The sequence below is a fragment of the Sinocyclocheilus grahami genome, unplaced genomic scaffold (genome assembly GCF_001515645.1).
Source record: "Sinocyclocheilus grahami isolate Dianchi unplaced genomic scaffold, SAMN03320097.WGS_v1.1 scaffold556.1, whole genome shotgun sequence".
NCBI classification, from domain to species: domain Eukaryota; kingdom Metazoa; phylum Chordata; class Actinopteri; order Cypriniformes; family Cyprinidae; genus Sinocyclocheilus; species Sinocyclocheilus grahami.
The window spans coordinates 728,584-749,838 of record NW_015505735.1 but is presented as its reverse complement, the minus strand read 5'-3'; the positions used below and the strand labels follow the sequence as shown (position 1 = coordinate 749,838).

Below are 21,255 nucleotides of genomic sequence, written 5' to 3'. Positions count from 1 at the left end.
CTCATTTTCACTTGGCCTTTTGAGTCTTAAAGGTGATGTGTTAATGTAGAATATTTTGTAATGTTTAGTATATATCAGCACCTGCAGAGGCAGTGAAAATAGGATGCTGGGATGCAGTGATAAAAGTTTAGATAAATAAAGGAAGGTGGTCTCTTTCCATTTTTTATCAAGTTTTGCATCCTTTTCCTGAGTTTAAATGACTTCACCATCACTCTGTTCTTTGTTTTGTTTGTACTCCCTTTTCCATTTTCCTGCACTCTCCTTCCTCTCCCTTAAGCTGCTCGTGTCACTTTTCAGTGTTTGGGAAGTTACAGAGGACCTCAGGGTCATCAGTTCAAACCTCATATTTTCCACAGAGCTTTAATTGATTTCTGGCTTATGATGATGAAACAGACATTCCAGACCCATTTAATATTTATTGTTGTTGAATATACAATGGTGCTGACATATAAAATCTCAACCACATGTTTTACGCAAAATACTCAAGCATGGAGATTGACCACTTAAACCCTACATCTTGTATTATTTGTCACCAGCTCTTAATTCAAAATTTCTACAGTCATTTTCAGGTAATCTTGAGGCACACCTGCTAATGTGTGATATTTTGAAATGCAAGTGTGACCCGAATGGTTTGCACTGAAATTGTTTGTCTTTGTCGTGTCAGGGCACTCCAGTGTTTGTGCATGCTGGACCTTTCGCTAACATCGCCCATGGAAACTCCTCTGTCTTGGCAGACAAGTTGGCTCTTAAACTAGTTGGAGAAGAGGGCTATGTTGGTGAGTGCATACACAAACAATATATACACACACAAAAACACATTCAATCGCACACCACTGCATCTGCTTTTTATAGTCACACGCATTCATTGACCAGAGACAAAGGCTATGTTGGGGGTAAGTTAAAACAAGTTTTGAACAGTCTTATGTTTGATATTTGATCAAAACTGCAGTAGTATTGTGTGTAATTTAATGCGATGAAAGCTGAATTTTCAGCAGCCATTACTTCAGTCTTCAGTGTCACATGATCCTACAGAAATCATTCTGATATGCTGATTTGGTGCTCAAGAAACATTTCTTATTATTATCATCAGTGTTGAAAACAGTTGTTCTGCTTAATATTTTTGTGAAAACCGTAATACGTTTTTATAGGAAAGTGTTATTTATTTATTTTTTCCCTCTTCCTTAAAATCAAGAATTTCTTTAAAAAACTGACACAAACGTTTAAATGGTGTTCAGTTTTGACTCCCATGTAGCAACTTGCATTAGTATAACATAAAATGATTAGCCTTTAAGTCTAGAAAATACTCTTAAGTGGTATGACTAAGTGGCTAATTGCCTAGTGGTATGAATTGCTATTATGCTAAACTCTGGAGAGGGAAAAGACTGGTTTAATTTAAAGGGGTCAAATGATGTTGCTAAAAAGAACATTTATTTTGTGTATTTGGTGTAATGCAGTGTGTTTATGCGGTTTAAGGTTAAAAAAAAAAACATTATTTTCCACATACTGTACATTATTGTTTCTCCTCTATGTCCAGCCTTTCTGAAACGCGTCGATTTTTACAAAGCTCATCGGTCTGAAAAGCGAGGTGTGCTCTGATTGGCCAGCTAACCAGTGCGTTATGATTGGACGAATACCTCAAGCGTGTGACGGAAATGTTACGCCCCTTACCATAATGTGATGCTGTGTCCTGGAGCGATGAGACAAAAACATTAAAACCCATTATAAACGAGGTATTTGTTGCATCCAGTGGGGACATAATTACTGATTATAATGACTTATACTGTCTTTTTAAGTGTTGCGTTGCGTATCGCGCTGTGTAAACATAAAACCATGTCTGCATTTGTGATCGGTGAAATGACAAACAACAAGCGCTACTCTACACTGCTCAAAACTCGCGTTTTGAATTGTCAGTGGCAAATTCTTTAAATATAAAAACTTACAGGCTGTGAGTCATGAAGCGCCAGACTGTCCTTGCAAAGTTGGAATTGCCCCACTTTATAGAAACCGACACCGGCATTGTAGGCTTTTCTCTCCCAGGAAACAGTCCTCATTCAGATGTGTGCAGTGCATTTTATGGAGGATATTTGGGTTGAACTGTTCTGGAACAGTGTTGTAAATACAACTTAACGACTGATTTCTAGTTGTGTCCTCTTTTGGAAGGCCAAACAAAGTAGTTTCGCTTTCACAACGAAACACACAGCGTCTCCAAGACATGGCGGCGGTGGCAACAATACTACAGCGAGAATCAAAGTTACGCCTTTCTTTGCGTGAACATTTGGGCGGTGTTGTGCAAATCTTCCCACATAGTGACGTAGACATGTGGGGGTGTGTTAGAACGAGCCGTTTTAGGTAGGCGTGGTTGACTCTTAACTTTTATAAAAAAATATCTCTTTGGATTTGAGACTTTAGTCTTTGCAACTTTGCAGATCTTCTTTATGCACTAAGAGCTTGTAACACTCCAAAGAGAAAGGAAAAATTTTAATCGCATCATATGACCCCTTTAACCATTTATAGCTTTGGTTATGTAACATGTGACCACTTAAAATGCATTAATTGACCATCTTTACATAGTTATGATGACGACTTTGGAATCCAAGGGGAAGAATATTCTACAAGGATATATAATTTATCTCAACACCAAATTTTTTATCTTAACCCAGATGTTTTTTTTTGTTTATTTGTTTTTAATGCTGAACCCATCTAATCCTCTGAGTGTCAGCACACCTGAACATACGTGCCTTGCAAAACACACACACACACTTGTTATCTCTCCTTCACTTTATCACTTCCTCTCTCCATTTCTCACTCATTCCTTTGCTCCTCTCTATCCTTTTTATTCTCTATCCCTCCCCTGCTCAGCAACATGCCCCAGACACTAAAAGAATGCTGGGAATGGCGGAGGCCCTGTGGTCCACTCTAAGAACAGTGTAAGCTTCACCGCCTCATTTAAGGACAAGCTGAAATGTGTAAGTTCAATGAAAACACTGCCTACCTAGTGGCTGAGTTACTGCTTCTAGAATTTCAGTTACTTTTGTTACGAGTTTCTGCCAGTGTGTAAATAGTAAATTCTTCTAAAAGAGCTGCATGATTAATCTAAATAAAACCGAAATCACAATATGGCTTAGTGAGATTATCAAATTGCAAAGGCTGCAATTTAATTAAATAAGTGTGATGCATATTTTTGAGTGAAGCGCGGCACTGAGTTTTTATACACAAGTAGCTCAGTGTCTTGAGCTGAGATGTGTATACAACTCAGTGCCGATAAACACTACTGTTTTAAATATTTCACATTAAAACAGTAGTGTTCCTAATTTTAATGTTTTACTAATAAGCATAATTATTATATATATCTTATTGCAATTGTAATTTCTTTTTTAAATGACAATTAGGTTTTTTAACCCCTCAAATTGTACAGCCCTAGAAACTTTACTTAGAGGCCCCTGTGGAGCACAGTCAAAATTGAATTGTTTGTTTTACCGCATTGGGAAAGACAAGCAGCTCGGTCTTGTTCTTGAATTCAAAGAAGTCCATATTAGACTTGGAGCATCAACCTCAACAAACAGCAGGAATGTTTGGAGTGTTTGACTTTTGCAAAATATCAGTGAAGGAGGGGGACATGTGTTTGCGTTACCTGATGCCAAGGTATGTGTGGCATGTAGTGTTTTTGCTGTGGGTGAGAGGGAGGATGCTGCCTATCAGCTGATTATACACAACAGATCCGCTTCACAGGAGAACCACCACAGTACTCAGGAAAACCAGAGCAGCATGGTAACATTTCGTCTACTCAAACAAAAATCACTGCACACAAGCCTCAGACTGATAGATGGTCTGATAGTTCTCTGAAAGTTCCTGAAGGGCAATAACATACTCCCCACCTCACACTCCCTTTGTAAATCTGTACCTGGCTGGTGTGTGGGTGACACGAGACCTGGTGATGTACACTCGTGTTGAGGGAGTCTCATATATGGGTGGATCAGTTTATTACAGCACCTGGTAGTCCCAAGGTCATGAGTACTGCCTCCAGGATAACACTCTGATTCCATGGCTGTCGGCCTGTTTCACACACATGCATAAGTGAAATGACTACAGATAACTGTAACAGCAGGCTTGTGTTATGCTTTAATATGTGTTTCTTCTTTGACTCTATACACAAAATGATTTCTTAGTTACTAAGTGTTGAACAGTTGTCAGTATTATACAGTAGGAAACAGTCCATTCAGATTTATAGGATGAATTTTGTGTTTTAAGTGCTTTGCACCTCCTTCCTTCCTTTCTAAACCTACCTTCCTTGCTTCCTTTCCTTCCTAAATATTAATTTCTTTCTTCCCTCCCTTTTTTCCTTTCTAGGCACTCCTTCCTTATTACTTGCCTTCCTCCTTTCCTTTCCTTCCTTCCTTCCTAAATATTCCTTCCTTCCTTTCTTCTTTCCTTCCTTTGCAGTCCTGCCTTCCTTTCTCCTAAACATTCCATCCTTCCTTTCCTCTTTCCTCTCTATTCAGTCCTGCCTTCCTTTCTTCCTGCATGTCTTCCTTCATGGCTTCCTTCTTGCCTTCCTAAACATACCTACCTTCCTTCCTGTACATGCATGTCTTCCTTCCCTCCAAAACATTCCTTCCTTCTTTCTTTACTAATCATTCCTTCCTTCTGTCTTAAACATACCTTCTCTCCTTTCTCGCTTCCTTCCTAAACTTAATCAGTCTCCTTTGTCTTCCAGAGCAGCACTGTTGACACCCTTGACATGCTATCAATACGAAAGCATGAGATTTCTTAAATTCTGTTTAAATGCTTGCGGATCTTTCCGTCTTATGGTAATTGAAGTACATAAAGTTAACTGTTAGTGACCAAGACCTGATGCGTGTGAGACGGAACAAAAGGCTTACCTTCAGGAGATTACCTCCGTTCAAAACCAAATGCCAGACCACCACACACACACACACACTCACAAAAACATGTAGAGCCTCCTGCTCCAAATCCCTGGGAAGTAGCACAGAAAGCTCACAGGGTTCTGGGAAAAATGGATACGTGGAAATACTCCACATGCTTACTGTTCAATGGCACATATACACATTAATACTGACTAGTTCAAACACAAACAGTGGATATCTCTCATTCACAAAACAAATCAAACTTGCAGGAGAAAGGAAAACAGTTGAAAATATTTTAACAAAACCGTTTGTGATGGTCCTGTTTTGTACACCACTGTCATGGCACTTGAACAGTGAAATGTTCCATTCATCACTCATTTATGACAGCAGTAACACATATGGAGCACTTACATGCTCACTCTTAAAATGGTTGTGATTATATCCTAATTGAATGAATGTGAATAACTCACCCTGGAATGTGGGGACAATTTGATTATTGTGTAACTGTAGGTTGCTTTTATTCGTACTTGTGAGAAAGCATGTGCTCTTATCCGGCTCTGTGCAATAATAATAAGGTAATGATACAGAATGTTTGTTTACATAAGTATATTGCACAGTAGAGCAGTTTAATATCAAGTTCTTATTTGCAAAAGCTCTCAATTTATTGTTTAATTTCCTTCTCCTTCCCTGCTCAGTGACGGAGGCTGGCTTTGGTGCTGACATTGGCATGGAGAAGTTCTTCAACATTAAGTGTCGGACGTCTGGGCTCAGATCTGATGTTGTGGTGCTGGTAGCCACTGTTCGGGCTCTGAAGATGCATGGAGGTGGACCAAATGTAAGTGTGTGTGTGCTGCTGTGTGCATATTCACACATCTCTTTATATGCATTAAAGTACATTTTGTGTATTTACAACTTTCTGAATATACTGTACATTTTTAAGGTTACAGCTGGTGTACCACTGCCTAAAGAATATATCAATGAAATAAGCAGTGTCTTGCTTCAAATGACCATATTTGTAGACTGTATGATTTAGTGATTTAATTTTTAGAGCAAGATGTTTTGAACACTTTTTTTTTTACTTATGTACTATCCTACTCCAACAATAAGTGGCGATGTTGCTCCCCAAAGAAAGGATGAAAATAAAGAGGGTTGGAAGGAGGTAGGGGAGTAAATGAATGAGTGTCTGCCCCACCTTACTCCGGCAAAGGCCCAGAACACATCTTTTCCACCCCCTCCAGTTCCCCTCTTCCTCCCTAATGTGGTTTGTGTTATTCAATTAACAGGGTAAATACAATCTGTGTTGTTGAAGCTAAAGACACAGAGGCGTAATGGGAGTTGCTGTCTAAGAAATACCGTACCTGCTTTTCATCAGTCTCTCTAAAGCAATCCCAGCTGAGAAAATAACTCAAGTGCTTAAGCTAATTGTGCGGTTCTGTAATGAGAAACAGAAAGCACCAAAGCATGTCTCCTGAGCTTTGGATCGCTATTCTGAGACTGGTTCTGCTCCATGAGCGACAATTTAGTTGGAAAAAAGAGCAGGAAGTTTCCTCTGGAAAGCTCAGCTGGTGGGATGACGTTCTCCAAGACAAACCGACTCGTCCTTTTAATGGAGACGCTGATTAGCCATTCAGATCTAACTTTTTTAAAAATTAGATATTATTGCTTTCCACTTTTTGTCTTGTTAATTTCTCTAAAATGTTCTTATTTAAAATCTTAATTAATTAAATCTTAATTAGATTCAAGAGTGAAATGTAGAGACTTTTTTTTTCTTTTTAATTAATTAAATATCCATGTTTACATTTTTCTATCAGAATTAGCAGCTGGTTGCAGACGGCTGCAGTAACCTAAAGAAGCAGATTCAGATCGCTCATCTCTTTGGAGTTCCTGTGGTTACTTATGTACTATCCTACTCCAACAATAAGTGGCGATGTTGCTCCCCAAAGAAAGGATGAAAATAAAGAGGGTTGGAAGGAGGTAGGGGAGTAAATGAATGAGTGTCTGCCCCACCTTACTCCGGCAAAGGCCCAGAACACATCTTTTCCACCCCCTCCAGTTCCCCTCTTCCTCCCTAATGTGGTTTGTGTTATTCAATTAACAGGGTAAATACAATCTGTGTTGTTGAAGCTAAAGACACAGAGGCGTAATGGGAGTTGCTGTCTAAGAAATACCGTACCTGCTTTTCATCAGTCTCTCTAAAGCAATCCCAGCTGAGAAAATAACTCAAGTGCTTAAGCTAATTGTGCGGTTCTGTAATGAGAAACAGAAAGCACCAAAGCATGTCTCCTGAGCTTTGGATCGCTATTCTGAGACTGGTTCTGCTCCATGAGCGACAATTTAGTTGGAAAAAAGAGCAGGAAGTTTCCTCTGGAAAGCTCAGCTGGTGGGATGACGTTCTCCAAGACAAACCGACTCGTCCTTTTAATGGAGACGCTGATTAGCCATTCAGATCTAACTTTTTTAAAAATTAGATATTATTGCTTTCCACTTTTTGTCTTGTTAATTTCTCTAAAATGTTCTTATTTAAAATCTTAATTAATTAAATCTTAATTAGATTCAAGAGTGAAATGTAGAGACTTTTTTTTTCTTTTTAATTAATTAAATATCCATGTTTACATTTTTCTATCAGAATTAGCAGCTGGTTGCAGACGGCTGCAGTAACCTAAAGAAGCAGATTCAGATCGCTCATCTCTTTGGAGTTCCTGTGGTTGTTGCTCTGAATGTCTTCAAGTAAGAATTGGTCTATCTGAAAAACTCATTCTGCAACATGCATTTTCTTCCCAAAACATGATGTTTGAAAGTTATGACTCTTTAAACCATTTAAAAATAGCCATGGTTGACGTAAACCAGAGTACCAAGAGTGTGTGAGAGAGTGTGTGATCAAAAAGGCAACAGATGGGGTCCAAATTGAGCTTATTTGTAAGGGTGTCTTTCCAGTATGTCTGGAAGGTTTATTTTTACCCACTTTTTGATTAATGACCATATTTAGCCAAAGTGTTGTGTTTGCCCTGTGATATTTGGATTTGCCTTGTCAGAACCAATGACATTTCTCTTTCTGTGAAGGACTGACACTCAAGCAGAGATCGACATGGTGTGTCGCACCGCAGAGGCTTCTGGGGCTTCAGCTGCTGTGCAGTGTCATCATTGGTCCAGAGGTGGGCAGGGCTCTGTGGAGCTTGCACATGCTGTGAAAAAAGTTGCATCTCAGAAGAACCATTTCCAGTTCCTGTACAATCTGCAGGTGAGGCCAGACACAATTATTTGTGAAAAAAATACTACAAACATTAAAGCAAACATTGAGCTTTGATAAAACCCGAATCCCCACTAAGATAGAGCAAAGTGACTCTGATGGATGGTTTAAACATTATCGTTTCTTGTACGATGAGCTAAGTGTTGCTCCCAGTGTGTATATTTCAGGTGGAGGTGGGGGGGGGGGCTGTAAGGCCATCAGCTGGTTTGAGTTAACCTTAGTGAGTTTAGCGGTTGTGACTTTGATTAAGTGATGCTATGAAAGGTGTGGTAATCTCTGCTCTTGGCTGGCCTCTGTTATCCTATTAGAGGTTTGGACACTTTCTATCCCAAGCATCTACACAGAGGGGGGATTTTATGACCACCAGATAGGCGGAAGCTAAGTTTTATTGCTAAAAAAAGTAAAATAGCTTGAATATGATTTTTTTTCCCTTTTTTCCATACATCTTTTACTCTCTTGACCTGTTAATTAAGCCCTGTGTGTTTTTTTTTTACAGGATTCTATTGTAGAGAAAATTCGGACTATTGCACGGAAGGTTTATGGTGCTGATGATATTGAGCTTTCACCTGAGGCTCAAGATAAGATAGACCACTACAATCAACAGGTGAGAAGGGCTGTACATTGCCACTGAACATGTACAATTTTTATATTTGAGCTTTTTAAAATTTTAATCTTAAAGGTTATATCAATATTTTCAACCTTTTAATATCCATTATTTATCACTTATTTTAATTTACATGCACCAATATAACATAAAAAAATACTATCAACTGTATGTGTGTCTGTTAGACCAGTTTATGTGTGTATGTAGGATGTTAGACCAGTTTATGTGTTTATGTAGTATGTTAGACTAGTTTAAGTGTTTATGTAGTTAATAAAACCTTACTTGTATCACACTTGACGTGTTCATTGTTTACTCATAACCGGAGTCAATAATCATGCAGATTTACGTTACAAGCTTATAGAATTGTACAGTAAGAAAGTTATTTCCCTTAACCAGGAAATTAACGTTCTTAGAATTGACAAGACAGTTGACCCTGAGTGGTCAGCTAAATATCTACAGCGGATCTAAAATATTAATAATTAATCATAACTAGTTATGGTTAATTATTCATATTTCCTGTTGTGAGCTAAATTCGCTACATCTGTATATACAAGAAGATAGTTTTGAGTGGATTCGTTGAAACTGGTGATTTTGAACTGATTCATGGAAATCTGCCAACTCTAATGACATTTACAATGTCAAAGAATTTAATGCTTGTATTTGTTCACCATTTTTACGTTTTCACCATCTTCTACCCAATGGGTTTGGGCTAAATTCTGTGAAGCAGTGCATCTCACAACATAACAGCTAACGGATGTCAAGAGCCCAGAGCTAGTGATAGGAAGTTCGGATCATTTTACAGACTCGGACCTTCGAGTCTCGTTCAGCAAAATGAACAAATCTTTTTTTTAGGCATTTCGTTAATTTCGTTCATTTTAGCAAAATACAATTCAAATGTTACGTGTTACTTCCCTAACACGTCTACTAACGCAAACGTTGATCACACTACAAACAATACAAAACTGCTATAAGAAACAGAAAAGATTAATTAATTGTTTACCTGGGTCTTCAGTCTATGATTAGCTCACCTCACCTCTTATCTGACAAGTCGAATCGTTCGTTCATCACGTGACAGCCCCATAAACTTAACCAATGCAGTCTGAGCCGGAAAGAGAATTAATTAGTTCAACTCGAGTCTTCGGGTTTTTCGAGTCACTCGTTCATCACGTGACAGCCCCATACGCTTTAACCAATGCAGTCTGAGCCGGAAAGAGACTTAATAATAATAACCAACTCTTTATTACCTTTGTTACAACATTCAGTGTTATGGAAAAGAAGCATCATGACAGAAATTCACACATTTAAAAAACTGTAAGAAGTAAAACGCTACAATTTGAGACCAGAAACGCATCATGTAACTGTAAGAGTAAATAATAATTATAATAATGATGATAATAATAATAACTATGCACCCATAAGGAAGCTTGTAAATGAATTAATTTTTCTATCCAACGCTGTCACATCACGTGACAAAAGAACGAACGATTCGAAAGACTCGAGAGATGAACAAATCAATTCTTAATCAGAATGTGCTACGTGGAAAAAAAATCTGTCTTTATTAAAAACTGGTTTGACAAAGGTGTAATTTTTGTTTTTATTATTCTTCATGTATTTATTGTTTTGTATTCTGGGTGTGTGTATTTTATTGCTATGACTGTATCCCCTGTGAATGTTATATCTTCGAAAAAAAAAAAGAACTAATCAATTCTCTTTCCGGCTCAGACTGCATTGGTTAAGGGTATGGGGCTGTCACGTGATGAACGAATGACTCGGAAAAACCCGAAGACTCGAAACAGCTGAACTACTTGACTAATTCCAGTACAGGACCTATAGGATGTTGCGCATGCGCGACTGAACGAATCACTCCCCGAGACGACTCGTTCCTCCCGAGTCACATTAAAGATTCGTTCAAAATGAACGAATCGTTCAAGAACGACCCAACACTACCCAGAGCAAATGATGTGCATGTCTCTTGTGGACAGGGTTTGAAATTAACACCCGCAAACCTGCCAAATGCGGGTAAAAATCAGCTGTGGAGGGTAACGCTGTCAAATCACTAGCCAATTTGGCAGGTTACTTTTCGTAAATTGTTTATTTTCGTCAATTAATTTCTTGAGAAAGTTCATGTAAGCCAAATCTGCGCAGATTTAGTGTAAATACTGAACTCGAGACTCATCGTGATATATTAAATAAGCCTAATTGCGCAGGATCTGTGCATATCTAGCTTACTTGAACATACCCAGCGATGTAGCTACTAGCCATCGGGAGCACCGGGACATTCCCGGTGGGCCGATCGACGAAGCGAGGGAGACCTTATATTAGGCGCTGTTTTTAAATTACAGCCCACGCGAAACTGCAAAAAGCAAGTACTCAAAAAGTGTGAAGCGGTGCCAGCCGCGCGTTAAAGCAGAGCGGGATCAGTCTCCTGCACAGCGCTGCGCGTCCGCCACGATTTATAAGAGATAAACAGCACAAATCGCTCGATCCATTCAGAAATGACAGACTTGTGTTATACAGTTGTGTGATATGACAGCATTAAAGGTTCTGCCTGAAAACAGCCACGACAAGGTCAAATGCATGTAAACAAACTTTAATAGCTTATTTCTCTTTAAACGTTTCATTCTAATTCATTTTAATTTAAGTAAAATGTTAATTCAGTAAGAGCCTGATTAAAGATAAAAATCAGTGTCTCTGTAATGTAGAGACACTTATAAATGAGGTGTTTTCCATCCAAATATTATAAAGTTCTTAAAGGGATAGTTCACCCAAAAAATTAAAACTGTCTTCATTTAGGCTACTCAGCATCATGTCATTCCAAACCTGTATTCATTTCTTTCTTCTGTGGAACATAAAAGAAGATATTTTGAGAAATTCAAGAAATGTTTGTCCTTACAGTAGAAATCAAGGGTAACCAAATTGGTTTTGTAACATTCTACAAAATATATTTTGTGTTTTACAGAAGAAAGTAAGTCATACAGGTTTGGAAAGACATGAGGGTGAGGAAAGGATGACCGCATTTATTAGCAGTAAATTTCCTATGTTCTAGCACAAAATCAATGCTTATACTGTCAAGTGCATTTCTATGTGACAAAAATGCAGTAGGCTATTAGTTTGTTGCATTTGCTGTGAATTCAGTAATATATCATTATTTGTTTTTGTCCTCATTTATTTATTTATTTACTGACTCCAATTGAAGGCCCTATAGCACAGCAAAACATTCACAGGGGAACTTGAGTGCCAGATAGGCTGGATTTGTCCAGGGCCGAATTTGAACCCCAGTCCAGCCCTGTACCCGTCACTACGCAACAAATAAGGGCGTGGCGGGCGCACTGGTTTCCTTTGCTTTGAAGCAATAACGAAAAATAAAAAAATGCCTGAAGACTCGCACCGTGTCTACACTAGATGCGACAAAATACTATAGAACTCATTATTATCGGTGATGTGGCCTACACTGGATGTGGCGCAGCACAGCACGACAAATCCCCGACAGTAAACTGATGCCTCGTTCTATTTATGATGTAGGCCTACTGTTTGACAAAGTACAAATGATTTGGAATGGTCACTTTGTTGCATCCAGTGTGGACAGCCTCAAGCTGTTGGCTTACCTCCGGCCTTTTTTTCATTGTTTATTTGTTTAATTTTTTTGGCTAGTAGAAATTATGAATGGCCGGTAACTAAAAAATTTAGTAGCCAAATTGGCTGGTGAGTGAAAAAGTTCATTTCAAACACTGCTTGTGGATATTAACTGTGTCTGTAAATCTCTCAGGGTTTTGGTGCTCTTCCCATCTGCATGGCCAAGACCCACCTGTCTCTCTCTCTCATATGCCTGAGAAAAAAGGTGTTCCCACTGGTTTTATCCTGCCAATCAGAGACATCCGTGCCAGCATCGGGGCAGGGTTTATCTACCCTTTAGTTGGAACTGTAAGTGATTATCCTCAAAATCTGATGGAAGCTCATCGTATTCCATTCTTTTCCTTTCTATCTATATGTCCACACTTTCCTTCCTGATATATTTGATGGCTTTCACCTATTTGATGCCATCCACTACCTCTTCATATTACTTTCTTTTATTACTTCCTTTGTTGGTAGGTGAATGTTTCAGTTACTAATAGGATCCAGGATTACGGTTGAACCTGTGATCTGTGACCTTGTTAGGGCTTTTAAAAACAGCACTCAAATGCCAAATTCCTCTGCCTTCATGTTTTTGCTCTCTAAAAGCCAATATTGCCTGGCCTAAGGCAGATATATCTCTCTGTCTGAATTCCTGAAAATGTTTGGTCAAGTTAGTTTACATTTAATGAGAAGTCTATTGGATTCTCAGTTTGGATTCATGATGAAACCTGTGAGACAGTTCGATTAAGCCCTGTGAAAACGGCGCTTAGAGCATCTGTGTTTTTTTTTTTTACTTTTGAATGACCCATGCTTTTCTATGTGTGTGCACATATTTTTGGTTTTCATTAAGATACTCCGTCCCTGGATTTTTCTCAATGTTTTCTCTACTTTCTTCCTAAACCCAGCTGGTTCACCTTAGGAACCACCATTCCAATCAGACTTCCAGCATAGGAGATATATGAAATACTCTATATTCTCCCGTTCTGTTTGTACATTTTAAAGCTATAAATTAAAAACATTGATAAACATGCATGGTGATGAATGTCAAAGTTTAAAATCCATTGGTTTGACTGGTTAAAAAAAAGGTTAAATGTGATCATTTTGATTTGATCATATTGTGTGGTGCTATCAACATATTGCTTTGTTTGAGTATCCTGACCAACTGGATTTCGTTCCGCAGTTTGATTGAGCCAGTGTGTTTTGTTGGCTGGGTGAGGCTTCACTGGCTGCAGTGTGGGGTCAGGGTTGGGGTGAGGTGTCCGTTGTGCGGCATGCTGGGAGATGGGTGCCTGTGACCCAGCCCCTCCGGTCTGACCACCGCTCTGTCCCCTTTCATCTCCATGGGACTGCTGTGGGACATACGGCCAGTGCTCATGACCTCTCACTTCAACCCGTCTCAGAATTTACTGCCAATGCTTTGAACTTCAGTGTAATCTCTTCATCTCTATCTGCTCTTCTGGTTTTCTTTCCTCAAATCTACCCTTGTTTAGTACTTTCGCTTGCTTGATTGTAATTAGGGGTGCGCCGATCCGATATTCAGTATAGGTATCGCTCCGATACTGCTACTTTCTGCTGGATCGGGGTATCGGTCAGACGAGACCGATCACAGGAACACGGGATGTGCATAAGCGATTTGTGCCGCTCTGTATTTGAGCCTTTCATGTTATAATACTTTTGTGCAATGAAAGATTGTTATTAATAGCCTTTCTTGTTCTGTCTTATCTATCATATGTTGCTGCCTCATTACTGTGCTATAAATGTAAAATAAATTGATTTAACTTATTGAATATTATATAGAATTATATTTACTTGTTTTTCTTGAATGTAGGCTATATTACAATACAAAGAGCAATGTGTAACATTTTACCAGATTACACCTATTTATTTATTTATTTTCCCCCCACAAAATAATGTTTTTTTCTCTAAATGTTATATTTTATAAAATTGTGAACTCATAATTTTTGTAGAGTAACTTTTGCTGCTGAATTATCCACTAACCTAGTTTATAATAGTATTTTTCTCATAGATTATGATTATATATTTTTTAATTTGTTATTTTTCTTTATAATGAAGTTGTCTGTATTTAGTAGATTGTGTGTAATACACAAAAGAGTGACGATCAGGTCAACACACACTGAGGTATAGAAAAAAAAAAAAAACTGTGCTGGATCGGATCGGTATCGATATTGTCCGATACTCAGAACTTTTGGTATCGGATTGGGATCGGTTCTGAAAAAATGGTGTCGTGCCACCCCTAATTGTAGTACAGTCAGATGTTAATGAGTCAGTGCTTAAATCTTAAGGTGCATATAAACTGACAGACGTTGCCATTGCATTAAAGAGGTCATGAAATGGAAAGTTTTTAAAATGTATTTATATATATATATATATATATATATATATATATTGCAGTATGTGCATTATTTAATTTTTATAAATATTTATAAATAGAAAAAACAAGTGTATATATATATATATATATATATATATATATATATATATATATATATATATATATATATATGAAAAAAAATTATTTGAGTTTTAGTACAATATTACAAAGAAAACAAATCAGAACAAAAGACAAGATCAACTTAATACAATGGATAACAATAATAACAACAATAACAAATAAAATAGTTTAAACAAATAAATCAGTAAAAATAAATCAATAAAATTAGAATAAAATAATAAATAAATAAAAGTGTGGCTTAGGAAAACAGTGAAAATGCACAATCATCATGATACAATATAATTTATCTGAGGAAAGAAAAAAAAAGATAGAACTAAGATTCCGTCTACGTCCGACAATGAGACATGTTCCCTGACATATTGCTTGAAAGGGCCCCAAGCTTTATTAAACTGGTTAGATGAGTCTCTTATAAAATGTTAGATTTTCTCCAACTTTAGGAAAAAGAGGATATCACGAACCCATTGTGTTGGAGTTGGAGGCCTCTGATCCTTCCACTTCAGCAATATTAGTCATTTGGCTAAGAGCATGATAAAAGATATAAAATCAGATTGTATCTTTGTAAGATTGTATGATATGGGAGTAATTCCAAAAATGGCTATCAGTGGGCAAGGGGAGATCGATTTACGTAAACCAGAGACAGTCTCAAAAACAGTGGACCAAAAGCCCCAAAGTTTTGTACAGGACCGAAACACATGTGCATGAGTGGCTGGAATAAATCTACAGTGGTCACAAGCAGGATCTATATGCTGAAAGTGCTTAGATGGTTTCAACTTTGTCCAGTGTACACGGTGTACAATTTTCCACTGCAGTTCATGTCTTGCACAGACTAAAGACTTGTGTATTCTATGTAATGGAAAGGTTACTCTACAATTAAAACCTATTGCAATTTGTTTTTTCAAAATATCAATCAAATATAAAGTTCTGAAAATGTATTCCTTGGCCCCTTTAAAAAAGGTTAAGCAATAAAATAAATATCATCCTGTTGTATGTAAAGAGAAAAAGAGCAGTTTTGCGACATCATTTACCATGCAAGAAAGTCTGGAATGAGATTAATTAATAATTTTGATAATAATTTTTTTTAAACTACTGTTCAAATGTCAGTAAGATTTTTAAATTGTTTTTGAAATAAGCCTCTTAAAGAAGCCTCTAGGATTTCTTTGATCAAAGGTACAACAAAAACAGTAATTGTGATTTGTGAAATATGTACAATGTAATTTGGTCACTTTATTTTAAGGTCCAATTCTCGCTATTAACAAACCATTAACTACGATTTTGCCTCCAACTCCTAATTTGCTGCTTATTAATAGTTAGTAAGGTAGTTGATAAGTTTAGGTATTAGGTAGGATTTGGGATGTAGAATATGGTCATGCAGAATATGTGCTTTATAAGTACTAATAAACAGCCAATATGTTAACAATAGGCATGCTAATAAGCAACTAGTTAATAGTGAGAATTGGTCCCAATACTAAAGTATTACTTGTAATTTTTATATGATGGAAAAGCTCAAATTTATTAGCAAATATTTATCCAGTCTAGTTTAAAACAGTGATTTTAGTCAATTTTTACAGTTACTAAAAAGATTGCATTATTTTATGAACACGTGTTTTCTGTCGCTCAGTCATAGTCAACTTGCATTTTAAATGGCATGTAATCATTATACAGGCAAGTCAGTATCTATTCCAGTCATTTCTGTACATAACTCTGCAGCTCAGGCTACAAGACAGGTGTTGCCTGTTACTTTCAAAGGTAGACCCGAGGGACAAAGCAGTCATGGGGGGTTACAGGAGGAAGTAACTGATGTCATGCACCAGATATGTGAGGGAGGGGTCAGCCAGAGAACAATGGATCTTAGCTTCCATTCAGCTCAGGAAATGTATTGCCCAAATCCGTGTCTGCTGTAAGCCGCACAATGGATTCCTGATGATACTGCTGGAAGGCTTGTGGTGTTTTGGCAACCTGACCACCACGCTGACATGAACACATGTCAATAGCAGACTGGTGCAAAGAGCATGTTCAGTAGAATGTATAAACCAGGGCTGTCCAAACTCAGTCCTGGAGGGCCGGTGTCCTGCAGAGGTTAGCTCCAACTTGCCTCAACACACCTGACTGGAAGTTTCTATGCCTAGTAAGAGCTTGATTAACTGGTTCAGGTGTGTTTAATTAGGGTTGGAGCTAAACTCTGCAGGACACTGGCCCTCCAGGACCGAGTTTGGACAGCCCTGGTATAAACGGACACAATGGTCTGCAGTAAGGAAAACATGGCCCATTTGATGTTCTCAAATGAATTATGTTGCCATTTGTTCTTGAACATTGACTACATAATGGAGTATTGTGTATGGAAATAATTGTGGGAATTTCTTAGCTTAATTTAGAATAGCAACTAGATTTTCAGTTTATTTGCATGGCAATGCTCATTTGACGGCACAAAGTGAACTCTTTAACCGAAAGGAAAAAAACTGCTGAACGTTCACTTCAGGAGTGTAGATTTGTATCAATAACTGAATCCCTTGTATGTTTTTTTTTATAATTTTTTTTTTTTAACACAGAAGACATCTCAACACCACACAGCCAAGCGGATGACCTTTTAAGGGAATTTGCTGAGACAGTGTTGCATTAGGTTTACTTTTTAGGGGTCAAGCACCATAGGTGCATTGACACCACATGTATTGTTGCCATAATCTTCAGAATTTGTCTTGTTCTGAAGAAATCTGTCTCCGAGATAGGGGAGAGTCAGAGCTTCAACCTGACCAATCTGGGTTCAGTCTCTCATGCTTTTAACAACAGTTTGGCATATTGCATTGAAACTGCAATGTAATTTCGACACTGTGCCATAAGGGTACTTAAGCAAATTGGAAGAAAGTGCAAATAATTGGTAAGAAATTTGTACAGCTGCTGAATATGCCCAAAATTTGAATCATTTGGACTTAAGTACCAAACCTGGTCTGTTTTAGATTCTTTGGGTAATATGGATCTATTAGTTGAGCCACTGGTGATGTCATGTTCTGGACTATACCTTTTGTCAGTTTGCCAACTTATTTTTCTTTTAGAACTTTTTCTTTCGTTATTATAAAAAAATATGTACAATTTTAAAAACTGATCAGATTTTGCTCGCATTAGTCAACTGATTCACCTTATCTTTCTACAAGGATGCTAATTTATTCTAATAGGCCATTAAACCGCTCCTGGGATGTCATGCATAAGAGGAATCTTTAAAATATTTAAAACTCTGCTTGCCGTGATGATCTGGGCAAGGTGAAATTGCTGGATAAATGATGTACTTTTTCCTCTCTCTTTTTCTGTCTTGGTCTGTTTTTTGGGGTTTTTTTTGTTAAATGATCATTTAATTAAGATAATACGTTTCTTTTGCCTGGGTCTCACATGTATGCCAGTCACTTGATTTTAATCTGTGGTATTTTTAAGGTTATTAATTTTTCTTTTATATAATCAATTGGTTTGACCACTGGCTATAGATTTTGTTGTTAGGGAATTAAAATTATGACCTTTAAGTTTTCCTCAATCAATAAATCAGTCCTAAATCTGCATACTTTTTAAAACTGAGTGAATATTGACCTGTTAACATTTCCATGTTAAATTCATATTCTAAAACATGAAAATATTTAGGCATCTTCATGTTTTATCACTATAGTAATAGACGCAACAGTTTGAAAATGATGACAAAATTGGGGGGCTACTAAAGACCACAATTGTCTCTTTAAAAAAATGCATTCATTAGGTGATAAAATCTAGTTTTAGTGGCTCCAGCATTAGCCTCTGTTTGTAATTGAGATTTATATGCCACGGAAGTCATTTGAAGGTTACAAGATTTGCATAGAATAGATGTTTAGCAAGGATTTAGCAAGATCTTTAAAACCAGCTCTTATTTAAGACTGAATATATGATCTTGAAGCTAAGTGAATCTAAAAGGACATAGGCTAATTTAAAGACTCGTTTATGAATGAAAACTAACTATGTATCAGTTATAGTCCTTTAAGTAACTAAACTTAATTCAACAAACCTTCAGTTCAATTTCTAACTCAATAACTGTGTGCTCTGATGTTTTGTTTGCACACAAAAAATATTTATTGGTTATCATAAAGTTTATTTTTCTTGTACGCTGAATTGTAAATTTCTTTCAGATGAGCACCATGCCAGGCTTGCCTACTCGACCCTGCTTCTACGACATTGACCTTGATCCTGTGACGGAGGAGATAAAAGGACTCTTCTGAGGACATTTCTGCAGTCCCATACATGCTTTTGACCAGTAAGAACACAATTAACAGTGTCAGAACAATGACTTTTTGTTTTTGTGCTTTGTTCATGCCACACAACAAAAAGATCAGATTTGATTGAATGTACGTAAAACTTTCTCCTTCACTTTCTTTCTCCTCTTTCATGCTTTCCTCCATTCTCAGGTGTTCCTCAGTGTCTGTGCAGGCCTCCATTCATATGCCACTGGTTACAGCTCATCCACTGCCTTCTAGCAATGAAACTACTGAGTGTTAGATCAACAAACATTCCTCCTCCTTTGGTTTGTCTTTCTGTAAACCCTTCTGTTTACATAGTGTTTTAGTGTTTACAACTTAATGATGCACAAAAGCTTTTAAACGCATTCTGTATAGCTAAAAATTCCATTAATGCTTTATTTCCGTCTTAAATGTTTCAGATTACCTATGGAATATGATGACAGTATTCAGGCAAACTCCATTTCATTTCTTTTTATTTGAATACTGCTACCATTCTCCTTTAGTAACATTAAATCTTGTTTAACGGTTTAAGTGTTACAGCCAAATATGCCATAAATCTTAAGGCTGAGGTGCTTTTATTTAGACACTACACAAAACAAAATTACAAGTGGTGCTAGTGGTTTGACACCTGTTTTTCTCTCTCTCTCTCTCTCCCTCTCTGATACATATGTACAAGTGTTGCATGGATCTCACAACCTGTGTATGCACCTTTTCATCATGCATGTGGGTACATGCCAGAAAATCTTGTTTTAGACATTCCACAGTTATCTGTTATTCTGAATCTTAAACTACTGTGTGGGACGTGAGTAAAGAAAAATTCCATTGACTGTTGCAACAGTTATGTATGTTTGAAAACCTGTATTTTTCCAGTGATGATAGATTCTACAGTTAAAAAGGCAGTCGGAGAACAAGATGACTGGCCAGACAAAAATAAATCAAAACTAAAATTGTATTTCAGTACAAATACTGAACATTGAACTGGATAGCATTTTCATTCATTCATTTTATTTTTGTTTATTAATGTGTCACTTTTACCAAACACGTTTTGTGTGAGAGAATGCGTAAGTGATGTGTGCACATGTATGAGCGAGTTAATGAATCCCTAATCTTTATTGTGAAGTCAGACTGTTGGTCCACACAGATGAAATTCCTCTAGATGAGATTTTTTGGTCTTTTATTAGGATAAAGAGCTGTGATGTATCGAACACTAGCAGACAAATGGCCCCCACAGGGTCTTTACATTATTTTGTCTCTACAGGGCGCAGTCCACTCAAGAAGACACCATGTGAGGGCAGCAGCACTCATTCATACCCCTTTCAGTCTCTTGTACTTCTGATCTCTTGCCTTATGGAGTTTTTTTGGGGGGGTACCCAAAATGAATGGCCAGTAGTCTAGAGTGTTATTGTTTTTTCCATGTTAAAACAAATAGATTGCATGCTTTAAAAGAGGGGGAAAGTAATTATTTTATTATTTAGTGCATAGGTTTCTGTTGCTGCTATAGTGACTGCTGCCCTCTTGACCTTTTGTTGGGGTTTTATTGAGGTCACCATGTCAGGTGAACATATAGAGCTGTTACTGCTTATTTAATGCATTTCACTTAATACACTCATTTAAAAGATTGGGGTTGGTAAGATTTTGTAATGTTTTTGAATGTTTCTTATACTCACCAATGCTGCATTTTAATTTATCAAAAAAAACGAATAATGTTTAATATTACTTTTTTAAATAACTTTATTCCAGTATTTTAAAATGTTGTTTATTCCGGTGATGGCAAAACTGAATTTTCAGCAGCCATTAATCCAGTCTTCAGTGTCACATGATCAAATATGCTGATTAAAAATGTCTTATCAATGTTGATAAACAGTTGTGCTGCTAAATATTGTGGAAAACGCAATACATTTTTTAAGGATTCTCCAATTAATAGAAAGTTAAAAAGAACAGCATTTGAATTGAAATGGAAATATTAAAAATTTTGAATTCTGTGTATCAATGTGGTTTTTACAGCATCAGCCTGTTAGCTTAACAAATACAGGCAACTGAATTAGCTGTACCGAGTTTTTATAGTCAGTTCTTTGAAAGGCATTTCATAAAGTTCATGTCTATGTCAAGAATCTCAAATCAGTCATTATGTTTCAATTAGGTTACGCTGTTGTCTGGGTCACAGAGATGCTGATTCAATTATATCTTAAGGCTGTTCTTTTGTAACAATT

The 21,255-nt window shown here is 37.2% G+C and overlaps 1 protein-coding gene across 1 annotated transcript in view; it reads left to right on the top strand.

Moving 5' to 3' along the window:
* The window catches only part of LOC107556131 (monofunctional C1-tetrahydrofolate synthase, mitochondrial-like), a 40,718-nt gene extending 20,696 nt beyond the window's left edge, over positions 1 to 20,022 (top strand). The window contains 10 exon segments of the mRNA XM_016239167.1: positions 665 to 776; positions 5,561 to 5,700; positions 5,806 to 5,856; positions 7,501 to 7,592; positions 7,926 to 8,103; positions 8,609 to 8,716; positions 12,483 to 12,524; positions 12,527 to 12,637; positions 18,938 to 19,062; positions 19,214 to 20,022. Of these exon segments, the coding sequence (XP_016094653.1) occupies positions 665 to 776; positions 5,561 to 5,700; positions 5,806 to 5,856; positions 7,501 to 7,592; positions 7,926 to 8,103; positions 8,609 to 8,716; positions 12,483 to 12,524; positions 12,527 to 12,637; positions 18,938 to 19,027 (924 nt within the window). The 3' untranslated portion in view covers positions 19,028 to 19,062; positions 19,214 to 20,022.
* The last annotated feature ends 1,233 nt before the right edge of the window (positions 20,023 to 21,255 follow it).